This window comes from Anabas testudineus, chromosome 14 (genome assembly GCF_900324465.2).
Source record: "Anabas testudineus chromosome 14, fAnaTes1.2, whole genome shotgun sequence".
In the NCBI taxonomy this organism is placed as follows: Eukaryota; Metazoa; Chordata; class Actinopteri; order Anabantiformes; family Anabantidae; genus Anabas; species Anabas testudineus.
Genome location: NC_046623.1, coordinates 13035909 through 13048547, shown reverse-complemented (window position 1 = coordinate 13048547; position 12639 = coordinate 13035909). Strand labels below are relative to the sequence as shown.

The 12639-nt window shown below is 38.7% G+C and overlaps 2 protein-coding genes across 3 annotated transcripts; one reads left to right on the top strand and one right to left on the bottom strand.

The window, feature by feature from the left end:
• Positions 1 to 156: 156 nt before the first annotated feature.
• alkbh4 (alkB homolog 4, lysine demthylase) lies at positions 157 to 2925 on the bottom strand. The gene is made up of 3 exons (XM_026370316.1): positions 2797 to 2925; positions 1499 to 1687; positions 157 to 1375 (listed from the first exon to the last, which is right to left on the bottom strand). The coding sequence occupies exons 1-3, from the start codon at positions 2911 to 2913 to the stop codon at positions 854 to 856; spliced, it is 828 nt and encodes a 275-aa protein (XP_026226101.1). The 5' UTR covers positions 2914 to 2925; the 3' UTR covers positions 157 to 853.
• Positions 2926 to 3721: 796 nt separating this feature from the next.
• On the top strand, positions 3722 to 11515 carry lrwd1 (leucine-rich repeats and WD repeat domain containing 1). 2 transcript variants are annotated; one of them, XM_026369956.1, is made up of 16 exons: positions 3722 to 3778; positions 4184 to 4270; positions 4510 to 4744; positions 5643 to 5762; positions 5947 to 6093; positions 6192 to 6287; positions 6510 to 6893; positions 7312 to 7426; positions 7586 to 7692; positions 7926 to 8136; positions 8251 to 8323; positions 8425 to 8568; positions 8684 to 8790; positions 9264 to 9425; positions 9918 to 10027; positions 10281 to 11515. In XM_026369956.1, the coding sequence occupies exons 2-16, from the start codon at positions 4191 to 4193 to the stop codon at positions 10431 to 10433; spliced, it is 2244 nt and encodes a 747-aa protein (XP_026225741.1). In that variant the 5' UTR covers positions 3722 to 3778; positions 4184 to 4190; the 3' UTR covers positions 10434 to 11515. The 2 variants fall into 2 exon arrangements, with proteins under 2 accessions (XP_026225741.1, XP_026225742.1); XM_026369957.1 differs by lacking the exon at positions 3722 to 3778 and adding an exon at positions 3912 to 4015.
• Positions 11516 to 12639: the final 1124 nt, after the last annotated feature.

Genomic DNA, 12639 nt, shown 5'->3' with positions numbered 1-12639 from the left:
TTAGAGCTGAATGAGCCCCAAAGGCACAGTTCAGCAACCCAGCAGTATAATGGTTTGTTGAAATCTGTGACTCGTCAGTTCAACTCACAATAAAAGGAAATCTACATGCATGCTCCAAATAAATACCAAAGTCAACAAAGTGTGTATAGCTGAAAATATGTTTTTATTAAAAAGACAAAGATAAAATAGACTGATGTCTGCTGAAAAGACCAAAGACTATGTCTTTGATGGTCTGCATGTTATATCATTAACAATAACTCACTGCATTTGTAGAGAAAAGCATGTCTGAAATGTGGCCTTGTAATGTGTGTGTTTTTTAAATGTAGCACTACAGTTAATAAAACCTTTTAAAAAGTGCTTATTTTGGCACCATCTGGTGGTGGTATCATCTCTGACACAATAAGAGACCAGCCCCTACTGATTTAAGATACAGTCTCTACAATTTTTAGGCAGTTATGTCATCTTTTGAATTATTATAATGGAATATTATATATCATAGATATTAGGATCACTGAGTGGTATAAGATTATGAAAATATCCTTTGCTGTGGCCTTTAAAGTCATCAGAACTCAACCTGTGTGATTTTGGTTAAACAGTGTTCTCCACCAACATGAAATGAGAACAATGACGTAGAAATGGTGTTTTAAAAAAGTCTGAGCAGTGACTGGTAATGGAATAACACCTCAACCTGGTGATTTATTTGTAGAGGCACAGGTTTAGCCAACAAGCCTTTATCCCTCTAAAGGAGACATCTCTATGTTTTTTATAGAGACATCAGTGACACAAAAAGGCAAGACAGGCCCATATTGTCCCACTCTGATACTACAGAGTTCATTTGCATCGTCAAAATAATTTATATTGGAGTACCTTGAAAACACAAAGCAATGTCCAAGAGCTGAGCTCCCAGCTCCGCCTGCTGCCCTCCAGGTAGGAACTCTGCAGACAGTTCTCTGTAAGTGCTGCAAACTCTGCGCTCCCGAACATGCTCCCTGTGGATGGCATGTTTCCATCTATACCGTGCCTCGTCATATATCACTATTAAAGATCTGCGAGGTACTTGCACAGCAACCTGGACTTCCTCTGCTAGTCCCAACTTTGGTAGACCCTGTTCAAGGGACATGGTAAGTGTAGTGTTTGCTAACATGTTGATGGTGACCAGGTGCTCTCCCCACAGCCAGGAGTCATCTAAGTGTGGATCGATGGCAGATCCTCGCTGAGGGTGGTAATCCAGATTGCATTGTTCTACAGGTCGGAAACCTGCCAGACGTGGCTCTTGCTGCATTCGGAGCACCAGTTTTTGGCTTAAAGGAGGGAGCCCACTGAAGCTGCCAATTCGCACTTTCTTTTTCTTGAAGTTCACTTTAGGACCAAAGTCCTGCAAGGAATAAATTTAACTTTCTTTTATTTCACAAGACTAACATAAGGAATAATATAATAAGAACAGAACATGACAAGTTACATCTGTGTGACTGTGATCAGACCATGTGTTTCACCTAACCTGTTTCCTTCGACCAGACTGGGACTGATTCCACATATCCTGGTCCATCGCGCTTATCAGCTCCTCCTCTTCCTTTTCCGATATAAAATTCTCCCACAGGAAGACACCAGGAAAGGGGAAGGATGTAGCCTCAGCATCTTTGCAAATGGCAAATCTCGTCTCAGGATCATAGAGGAAATGATGCACAACCTTTACAAGCACACAAATGTTAGCTCTACTCCACAATGATAAGACACAATATACACAATACTGTCATTTCTGATGATAAAGCACAACTTTACAATATGGAATTATGTCTTTGTCAGAAAAAAATACTTTAGGCACTAAATTAAACAGTCAAGAAGCTACAATTCTACAATAAACAAATAGAATCAAGAAAAGTTTTTTTATTTTAGCAATACAACAACATACCTGTGTGCCACTATTCTACTTTTGTACAACCTTTAGGTACTTCAAATAGTTTACACTTTATACTTTAATGCTTCTATTTTTAAGTCACTATTTATCTGACTGGTTCTGTTGCAAGATGTTTAAGTACTGCAAAAACCATTAGCTGATCTGTCAATTTGCAATTAATTAGCATCTGTTTTGTCAATATCTGGAAGTTGAGTCATGGCAAATAATCTTCCTTCTTGTTAGGTCAGATAATTTCTCCTGGGTGACTAAGAATCTTTACCTACAGTATATGTTATGATATAATTTTTAAAATACATTTTTATGACAGAATTGCTGCACATATGACTTTAACATTACAAATTCTAGGACCTTTAACATTTTCCTTATTTTTGATGAACTATTTGACAAAGCAAGAAAAATGCAGGGGTCACTTTAGGCTCTGAGTAACTCTGTTGTGCATGTCTCACTTTCTACTAGATCCGTCAAGCAACAACAGTTACAATATATCTAATAATAGTTACCTCTTGTCATTTAGACAAGAGGTTTTCAAAAAAGCCTCACTTCAACCATCTGCAACAGTGATAATAAACTAATCAGGGACATTAGACTACTGCGAGTACTTTTACTTTTAATACTATAGGTAGGCGACTTTGTCCTATTGACATGCATATAACTACACATATTTTTATAACAATAAAGCATGATATTTGACAAAATAAACTTATCGTATTTTGCTATTACACAGTACTAACACTAATTATCCTATCCTAACACTATTTTGATGGAGAAGTGAATGTCCTGTGAGAGCACCCGTAGCTAGCAGTGAGTGGTGCTAGCTATAGCTAGATCACTTTATGTTGTACAAATCGTTTAAAATACAGTTTTCAGTGATAGATGTTTACCTTTGCTCCACTTGCTTCCAAGTGTCCTTTATCCTTAAACTTTTCACAAAAGAGACACCGCCTAATGCCTTTACAACCACATGAAGCACCGCCGTCACTTGTGTCAGGAGCCATCATCCTCCCTCTTCTTCTGTGATGATGCTCGTTGACAAACTGGTTTCACACACGACTGTCGCCACCTAGCGTCACCTGGGGGATCATCGGAAATTATTTATGTTTTTTAGGATTAAATTCCCCTGGTTTTTACTGGAAAATAAAATGTTAAACAAAAGTCTAGTACGTTTTACTAAACAACAAACAATGTCAGCAAATACGCATTTGATATGTACAAATATAAAGATGATATTCTACTAAGTGGATGAACCTTTTGGTGCTTTTGATTTTATTACTGAATAATCATGTAGCTCGTTATAGAAATTGCCTTTAAAATGTGAATTTGCTAGGTTCTGCAGTTTTGTATGATAGCAAACTCAACATATTTGTATTTATGACAGCTGGTTAAGCATAGGGTATACCATTCCCTAATGAAAATAATTTAATCATAATTTCACTATTTCTGCAATAAGAAACTACTTTATGTGATGGCTCATTGCATGCTAATCACTCATTACAGAGGAAACAATAAAACACAGGGAGGGACCCTGTGTGAATTTCTAATATGTGAATCTCCCCTTTCAAGACCAGGGTCACAAGATAGAAGACGGAGACGCCAAGCTGATGGTTTACTGCTTATGCAAATGAACCATAATATGTAGACACAACTTTAAACCTGGGGTTTTTCAGGACAGTTGCAGCACATCTCGCTGCAGCTTGGCTCATCCTGACCCTGATGCAGCCTAATATCAGGGTAAAGAAGTGGTGGTTCCTGGCAGACTGCGCTCAGGGCACGACAGCCTCATATTTAAGCCCCGCCCACCGGATGTACGTAGTGTTTCCCCGGGAAAGCTCAGTTTCTAGTTTGTAGAAGTCACTGGAGGAGTTGGTAAGTAGTTTTAACTACTAATATTAGCAAAGGTATAAATGAGATAATTGCTAATGAACTATAATTGGAATGTGCGGTGACATTTGAGAATTTGTATTTATTATCTGTTAACGCAGTAATGCAAGGACGAGTTAAAACGTGGCTAGCTAATCTCTGTTTAAGGAAGTCGGCTAGCTAGCTAGCTAGCTAGCTGTGATTCTACTCTCCTTAACAAATACATGCTGCTGTAACCTAAAGGTAAATGTAACACAGTGCGTGAAAAAGCTATAAAACTGACATGGTTTATAAGTTTAAAGCTGATTCAAATGAGCACACTGAGCTGGACATGTTGAGCTGTTATTGATGCACACATTCTGTGGGAGAAACAATAAACTCTCTAGTAATTTAATTTTTTTCCTCCTACAGATAAACAATGGAGAAAATAACTGAGAAACTTTTATTGGAGAAGGGCTCCCCTAAAACCAACAAACTGGATCAAATCAAGACACTGAAGTAAGCATTTTTCTTCTGCTAGTGTTTTCTATTGTTGTTAATGTTGTACTATACAGTATTTGCATGTTGGCAATGACTGAAGAACCTTAATGAATAATAATAAAGTAAATAAATAACCTAAATTTTAAAGGAAATTTTAGTGAGATAAAAAGAGAAGTTGCTGCAAAGGGCATCAAATAACTACAAATTTGATTTATTTTTGTACTGTGTGGAAACACTGACTTGTCTCTCGTCTTTAGTCTATCTAGACTGGGGCTAAAGCTTCAGGATTTGCCAGTCAAGCTGCTGTCCCGTCTCCAGACCCTGGAGCGGTGGGATCTGTCTAAAAATAGACTGCAAGAATTTCCCAAGAACCTGAAGCTGCCTGCGCTTCGCTACCTGGACCTCAGCGATAACCAGATAGAGGATGTTACCACTCTGGAGTCACTAAGCAGTCTTGAAGAGGTTAAAATGGAGGACAACATTTATATGACGGTGAGAACATAGACGAAGCCTGATTTTATTGTTCACGGATTTAGAAAAGCTCTTTTGGTAGAACAGTTCTGTAGCAGATATGTAAAAGACATGAGCCTATTTGGTCAAATTCACACTTATATTGACATCCATGATATAGCTCAAATCTGTACCATTTCATGCACTTAAGTAGCCATAATTAACAATACTTTATAGTCATTCAATTCGATACCATGAAAATTTGTTTAAACCAGGGTTATATACATGCATAATGCATTGTTTCAAATTGGCCCTGCTTCGAGCAGAATTCATGCTTACTGTGATTTCAGGGGTGAACATTTTGTCATGTTGTGCCTCATGCACACTTTACCCAGGGACCACTCCTCATCAAAAACAAATAGACTATTTCCCTAAGTGAGAACACAACTAATATAGTCTCCTGTTGTTTGCTGCATGTGTGAAAGAGCAACGCCAGACAGGCCCCATTCTCCACACATTGTCTGCAGTTCATATGAGAAACAGCTTAAGTATCCTGATTACTTCAGTGCATGTAAATGTAGCCTCACAGCAAGACATTCCTTTGTTTGATTCCAACAGTTCTTTATGTGTAAATTTTACACGTTCTCAGTGTGTGTAAGGGTTTCCACCCACAGTTCAAACACATGCAGATTACAAACTGGACATTTAAATTTGCATGAAGCTATGAGTGTGAATGCTGTCTGTCAAGGTCTGTGATGTGTCGGTGAAACTAACCAGGGTGTTCCCATTCTTTCACAATGTGTGAAGCACATTATTGAGCTACCGGGCTCTCAAACGTACAGAAATGTTATGTGACCATCCTATTTGTGTATATTTCACACTTTAATGACAGCTTATTGGGTATAAGAATTTATTTTTTTATGTTTCCTTTCTACCTCAGGTGAGTGATAATTACAAGCTGATGTCATTGTTACCCAATCTGAGGATTTACAACGGTAAAGATATCAGCACTGCTGCCAACCACGTGCGCTACGTCTACACTGAGAACCTGATGACCAGGGTATGACACTAATTTGTTACTATGCCTTAATCTATGATATTATGACGGTTTTACCAGAAATCCAGTATTATAAGCTCTACTATGTTGTTGTCTACATTCATGCTGTAAATGTGGCAGTACATCAGTATCTTTCTGTACAGACTGCTGTTGTTATTGGTATATTAACCACATTTGGTTATTTTAGATGATTGCAGTTTGGGAGAAGAATTTCGGTCTTCCGGATCCCATCACAGCAGAGAAAATGGCCACCTTGGAGACAGACTTTGTCAACGCTGCTAAGCAGCAAGTGAAATTCGGGCCCAGTTCAGTCAGTGACTTCACCAAATGGAAGGCATGTACAGGATCTTATGAGACACTGTGAGAGACACTTTTCTTAGTTTTGCCCTCTGACATTTAAAGCAACTGTCCCTTTATTTCCTTTGGTTTTAGGTAGAGATTATGGCTAGGGAGTATCTTCACTCTCTGACAGAACCAAAGAAAGAAACAGAAGGAAGCAGCGAGTCGACTACAACAAAAGAGAACTGTGTAAGTTTTCAAAGGACAGCCTGCTTTAAAACCCCCTCTATACTGCTGGTGGTCTTTGTGAATCACTAACTATTGTATATAGTGACTTTGCAATGAGGTGGTGACTTCTTCTAAACCAGTTTCTATTACAAAATAAATGATTTTTCCATGTTTAATATGCAAATGTCGGTAAAGCCTTTACACTAATTTATACTTCACATGGTGTTTTTTATCTTTTTCTAGGAACTCTTAACTCCTAGAAAGAGAAAACAGTCTACATCAGGAGTAGACACCAACATAAACCTGACACCACGCAAAAGGCTGCATACAGAAGTCTCAGCATCCCCAGTTAAAGACAGTCCTCGCAAATCCAGCCTCCGCCTCAAACTTCAGCCACAAACCCAAACAAACTCTATCAGGATGAGCCCCTGCAAATCAGGGCAGCCTCCCTCTACCTCCACCAGAGCAAAAAGGGGAGCAGAGACACCCAGGAAATTGCAGCAAACCAAAGAGGACACAACTCATATTAAACAGAAGGACAATGTTAGTAGAAAAGATTTTAAAGCCACAGAGCTGAAAAGAGACGGTGATGTGCTGCCCACAATAAAGAGCTGCAGCCAGACAAAGGTAATGTGAATACAGCTGTTTAGACCTGTGTTATTCCAGATACCATTGAAGATTGTAAGATTCTGTTTAGTTTTATTTGCTAATAACCAAGGGAGCAGTTTATCAAAAGGCCATGAGGGATCTGCACAGGGTTACACAGTGTTTATAAAGTGTTCATTCTCATCACCAGTCTACAATTTCTATTTGTCCGCTGTCAATATGAGCATGTGACCATACTGTAATTGGTGTTTAGGTTGAAATATTCACTGTACCTGCAGCCTCGCAGAGCTAGAGAGTTAGTTTAGCTGTGAACGCTTGATGTTTATTGATGAATGATTGTAATTGTATATATAAGTTTTGTTCTTTTTTTCATGTTAAACTTTGTGTCTGTATAAGCTATACCGAATGACCAGCAATTGTTTATGTCCTCTCCCTCCAGCCAGTGTCTCTGAAGCCGCTTCACGTACTACAGTGCCACAGTAAACAGGACAGCTCGGAGGACTTCTCCACCCAGCTCTGGACCTGCGCTTTTCAGCCGCTGTCAGATTCCGAAGGTACTGTTGAACACTTTTGGAATAATAGTTAACTCACCAAAACTGCAAACAAAAAATACACAAACTCTCTGAGTATTAAATAAAGACATATGAATGATTAGAACTGTGTTTATTAAAGGAAAACGGTAAGAAATTAATCTTCTCTCTCTGTATTAACAGGCAATGGTGGAGGAAGCCGTTTGGTTGCGACCTGTGGTGGAGATTCTCTTTGCGTGATTGACTGTGAAACAGGGATGGTGATGAAGAAGTACAAAGTTCCTGGCGAGGTCTGCTCTTTTGTCATTTTTTCTTAGGCTGCACTTGCATGTAAAGAAAATTTAATAAAGCCTTTAATAAAGTTATTTGTGTCCACATATTCACCATCTTTGTGATTAACATGTAAACATTGTTTACTATAGAAGCATCTTTTATTCACAATAAGAACGCAAGGAGGCAAAACCAGAGCTAATGTTAGAAAAACAATGTTTATGATGTTTGTATCTTTTTTTCCTCACAACAGGAGTTCTTCTCCCTCGCCTGGTCCACAGTGTTGATGTCCAGGGGGGGTGGCGCCCCAGCACAACCCTGCAAAATTCTAGCAGCTGGTGGAAAAAGAGGACTGGTTAAATTGATCCATCCCAGAAACAATGTGGCCTATGGGGAGTTCAGAGCCAGCCGCAAGGCGTTGTCTGTCCTTCGTTTCAATCACCACCGGGAAAACTTCCTTTTCAGTGAGTCATTCCCATTTTCTTTAAGAATAACAACCACCAATAACAGTTTATATTATCTGACACCCTCCCGTTATAGATGTATCAAGCATTTAGCCTTCACCTTTTCTTTTGTAGCTGGATCATACGATAACAAAATAGTGATGTGGGACATCGGTGGAGTGGACAGTAACTATAACTTCAAAGTTGTGTGAGTATTTCTGCTTGGGTCATTCACTTGTATTCCAGAGGTTCAGACAGAGTTCAGTTGGTGAGTTTGAGACTTTTTTTTTTTACTGTTTGTTTTTGCAGTCAGCTGCTGATGTTGGAGATTGGTGCCACACCGCTGCACATCTGTCTCCTTCCTGCTTCGCCCAGCTCACATCTACTGACTGCCTGTGAAGACGGCCTGCACTGCTTCAACACACAACTCGGTACCAACAACACCACTAAGAGGTAGAACCATCTTCGCACTAGCTCTGTTGAGTTTTAATGTAACAACTGAGTATACACAGTATGTGTTCCTATATATCATATATGATGACTAACATGATGACCATTTGTTTCTCAGTAGGCAGAAAGACATGGAGATAACTTTCCCCATATACGAGAAGGAAGACAAAGACCATGACTACCACACTATTGATGGCCTGAATTTTCTTACCGATGACATAGTGGGTAAGTGAGGCTGTTGCAGTATACCACTGTTGTTTTATTACGTAATATAGTTTGTCTTCTGTAATGTGCCCCCTGAGTGTTTTTAGCCATGCTTACCATATGGCCCTGGGGATGGAAAGAGTAGTCAGTCTCTCTACTGATTTGGTATAGTTCTAATTTGAAGCTTGAAGTGATTTTGGTGAATTACACTAATATCCTTACTAATTATTTCTCCAGCAGGCATCATAATGGTGCTTTTAATTAAATTTAATTAAAGATAGTCTACTCTGTGACTCTGAAATCTAAATTCCCATGCATTAGTGTCTAATTATGCATGTGGTTGCTATAAACTAGCTACTTAACAACTAAAACCTGTTTCTTATGGTGATAGTTTTTTCACTTGTAGTTTCTGAACTTTAAAAAAAAAAATCCCTAATTTTTTGTACTACTTTTTTTTTTTTATCTTCTTTTGCAAATGTGGTCCATTTCTGCAGCCTCCAAGAACTACATGCACGGTTCAATTTACTTGTGGAGCTGGAGCAGAACCAAGTCACAACGGCCAAACAAAAAGAGCAGGACAGTGTGTGCTGTGGTTCTGGCTGAGCTTCAATGGACCAACACGGAGATTCCCTACCTGGCCCTCAACACCTGTCCAGGTAGGTCCATGTCATGTAAAAGTAGAGCTGTTTTTACCCATTTTGGACCATCTTGTATAAAGCTATAGAAATTCTGTCAGTTGCTTCTGATTTACTGAGGTGCAAAAGGTCAGTAAAGAGTCCCCTTTCTCATAATTATAAATAAACTAACATTGCAAAATCAGTAGAGAGCGAAAAACGCCAAAGCGAGATGCAAAAGTACAAAGTATAGATGTTAAATATAAAACATTAAAAATATAAGATACTATTAACAGATCATTGAGTTTAGAAGGTGCAATGCACTTTGTGTAAAAAAGGGGGCGCAAAAGGCAGTAAAATGTTAATGTAAATGTTAATTCACTGTTCTGCGTAGAGATTACCTGCAGTTCCATAAAGGAAATAATAATAATTTGCTCTGCACCTCCTGTACATGGAGGCAGTTAATCATAATCTCGAATAAGCATGCATGGTGGTGTGTGGCAAATGACAGCAACTGTTCATTCCTCTCTTCAGGTCAAGCCTACATAGTGTGTGGTGATGACAAAGGTAGGATATGGACATACCACATCCCCAACCTCCACAAAAGCAGTCTCCAGACTGGGAAACCCATATTGCCCACTGAGGTATCCTTCTATTACTTTATCACCCTGCTTTCATGACACAATGTAGTGGAACATTATGTGTTATTGTTCTTTTTTTCTATCAGTCATGATATCATTGTACTCAAGCAGTTACACGCTGATATCTAGGAACATAGTGGCGTCATTAAAAAGTAGACCCACAGAAAAACCATGTGAGAGTCAGATGGGTTGTGTAGATGTGTACGTGCAGTTTTTGTTCACCACTCAGCCGCTAACATTTTCTTTATTTTCACAGGTATTGGAGTGGCCGACTCCAGTAAGCAAGGATCTAAACAAGGTAGAGGGTCCCTCCATAAACAGTGTGGCAATGGATCCTGAGCTTCAATACCTGGTGGCCCTCAGTGACAAGAATATGGTGATAGTGTGGAAGAGAGAGGATTCCTCCTAAACAGCACAGCATGTGACTGTAAAGTAACTCCTGAATGGCAATCTGACAAATCCTTGTTTGTTTGTTTGTTTTTTTATCTTATATAGTTGAATATATCATATTATGGTATTTGTGAGGTAAGACATCACACAGAAAATGTGATTGAACATTATCTAACCCAGAGTCAACATCCATAGATGATGTTTCCACTGAGTCTTAGCTAACAGAGGCAGGCTGTTGCGATCCTCTTTGGGATCTGGTTCTTTACTTAGGTTTTTTTGTGTGTAAATTAGACCTATCAGAGCAGGTAAAAGCCAGATAGGATAAAAATGCACAATAACAATATTATTTTCTATATGAAAACATTTCATGTGGAGTTCTCCACAGATTTAATCTGCAGAATCATCTAAGATAAAGGTTGCTGCTGTATGCAATATTATTATTAACTGCAATGAACTGTCACTGTGTGACACACAAATATTTGTTTTCTACTGTCTGTTTATAAACACAAAAAGTTCCAAATCCAGTCAGCCAGATTTATGATTTCAGTTATACAAATTAAAGATCAGGGTATTTCAATCCAGGCCATCAAGCACCCCTGCTCTGCTTGTTTAAGTTGAGTTTAACAGCTCTGTGCATAATTGTGCATAAAAATGCAACATGAGATGCAAATGCAGCCCTAGTTTTAGATGTCTTATTGTCTCTGTAATGTGCGGTTTTATTTCAGTCACTGGCTCCATTTTATTTTGTGGCTCAGTACTGAATTATCTTCTTCTCTTCTGGTGCCAGAACAGCCAAGAACAGATGACTTTCTACTGTTGTTTCTCTTCTTATAAAATACAGTCACTGTGGATTATAGACTTGTAGTTTCACTGAAACTACATATGTGTTTTATCACATCATAGACATTTTGATTTACTGTCACAACGGTCTTCAATCCTTTTCCTGGATTTCCAATATTTAAGATATGTTTTAAAAACTGTGTGAACCTAAGTGATACGTAGTTCTGTTAGCATTAAGGAATGCAAACACAGCAATACTGGCTTTTCTAGAGATGAAGCGTGGATAGTGTCTGCTGAGGAAAATAAATCCAGTACATCTTGTTCCTTCCTGTTGTCTAATTACATTGATCTGAGCAGACTACATAGCATTTAACTGCTGTGTGAAGAATCTTTGGTCAACCCGTCCTGTTTTCACATGTTATTAAGTTGTATGGGAACAAGCTTTATTTTTGTAAAAATAACCTGCTCTGGCCAGTGATATCAGTATTTTATTGACACCTGTTTTGGGCATTTTAAGCTGAGATTTAATTATTAAATGATGTGCTTTGTAATTAGTTTCTCCTAAAATTCTGAATCCAGCATGACAATAGCATTGTGGCCTGTGTGAAACACAACGTGTGCTGGTGACTTCTGACTAAGGGTACCTCTGAGCTCTAAATAATGTAGGGCCTGAAACCATTTGAAAGGTGAAATGGTGAGCTGCAGGCACACAGATGTAGATGTTTAAGGTAAATACTTAATGAAATAGATCAGTATAATGTTTGGTGGAATTTCTCTCCCGATTATTGGTGTGGATACTACAAGACAACCACAACTTAGCCTCACTTTCTCATTATTGATTCATCTGCACATTACGCAGTCACAGGTTTTCTAAGTGTCTTTGTTATCCATTGTTCAGTGGTATAGAACTGAACACAGGCATTTATTTCAGTTTTTAAAGTGCAGTGAATAGAAAAAAAGACTCAATCAAATCAATGTTTGGGGGGACTGACTGACCCTCCTTTTTATAGTATCTGCAGTAAACCTGACACAGTACTAGAGTGCAGTTCTAGGAATTTAAAGTGTGTATCTTCCACCTCTCCATGTAACTCTACCCTGGCTCTGCAATGTTGAGGTCAGAGGTGTGTGGGACTCCTTGTTCTTTTTGTCCCTGAAGTGATTAATCACATTCCCACACGATGATATTGCACAATTAATAATAATGTGAACATCAAGTGCCTAAAATTGGTACTGAACAATAGCTAGAGGACAGGATGTCACTGGGAGCCATGGAAAGAGTGTGTTGTGATTATGTCAGTGCCTGGGTGTGTTATAATTATCTAGAATATGCTGTTTCATTTGTAATTAATACAGAGAGGGATTCACAAACTTAACACTGAACCGGACTGTGGAGCTGAAAACGTGCTGCATCCCCTTGAGCCCATACCTCATCTGTAATAGTGGGA

Excerpts from the sequence above, each read along its gene's own strand:
- lrwd1 (XM_026369956.1), top strand. The coding sequence starts at position 4,191 with ATGGAGAAAATAACTGAGAAACTTTTATTGGAGAAGGGCTCCCCTAAA. Across the intron at positions 7,427-7,585 it reads GCCGCTGTCAGATTCCGAAG|GCAATGGTGGAGGAAGCCGT; the intron begins GTACTGTTGAAC and ends CTGTATTAACAG. Across the intron at positions 7,693-7,925 it reads AGTACAAAGTTCCTGGCGAG|GAGTTCTTCTCCCTCGCCTG; the intron begins GTCTGCTCTTTT and ends TCCTCACAACAG.
- alkbh4 (XM_026370316.1), bottom strand. The coding sequence starts at position 2,913 with ATGATGGCTCCTGACACAAGTGACGGCGGTGCTTCATGTGGTTGTAAA. Across the intron at positions 1,688-2,796 it reads TGGAAGCAAGTGGAGCAAAG|GTTGTGCATCATTTCCTCTA; the intron begins GTAAACATCTAT and ends GTGCTTGTAAAG. Across the intron at positions 1,376-1,498 it reads AGTCTGGTCGAAGGAAACAG|GACTTTGGTCCTAAAGTGAA; the intron begins GTTAGGTGAAAC and ends TATTCCTTGCAG.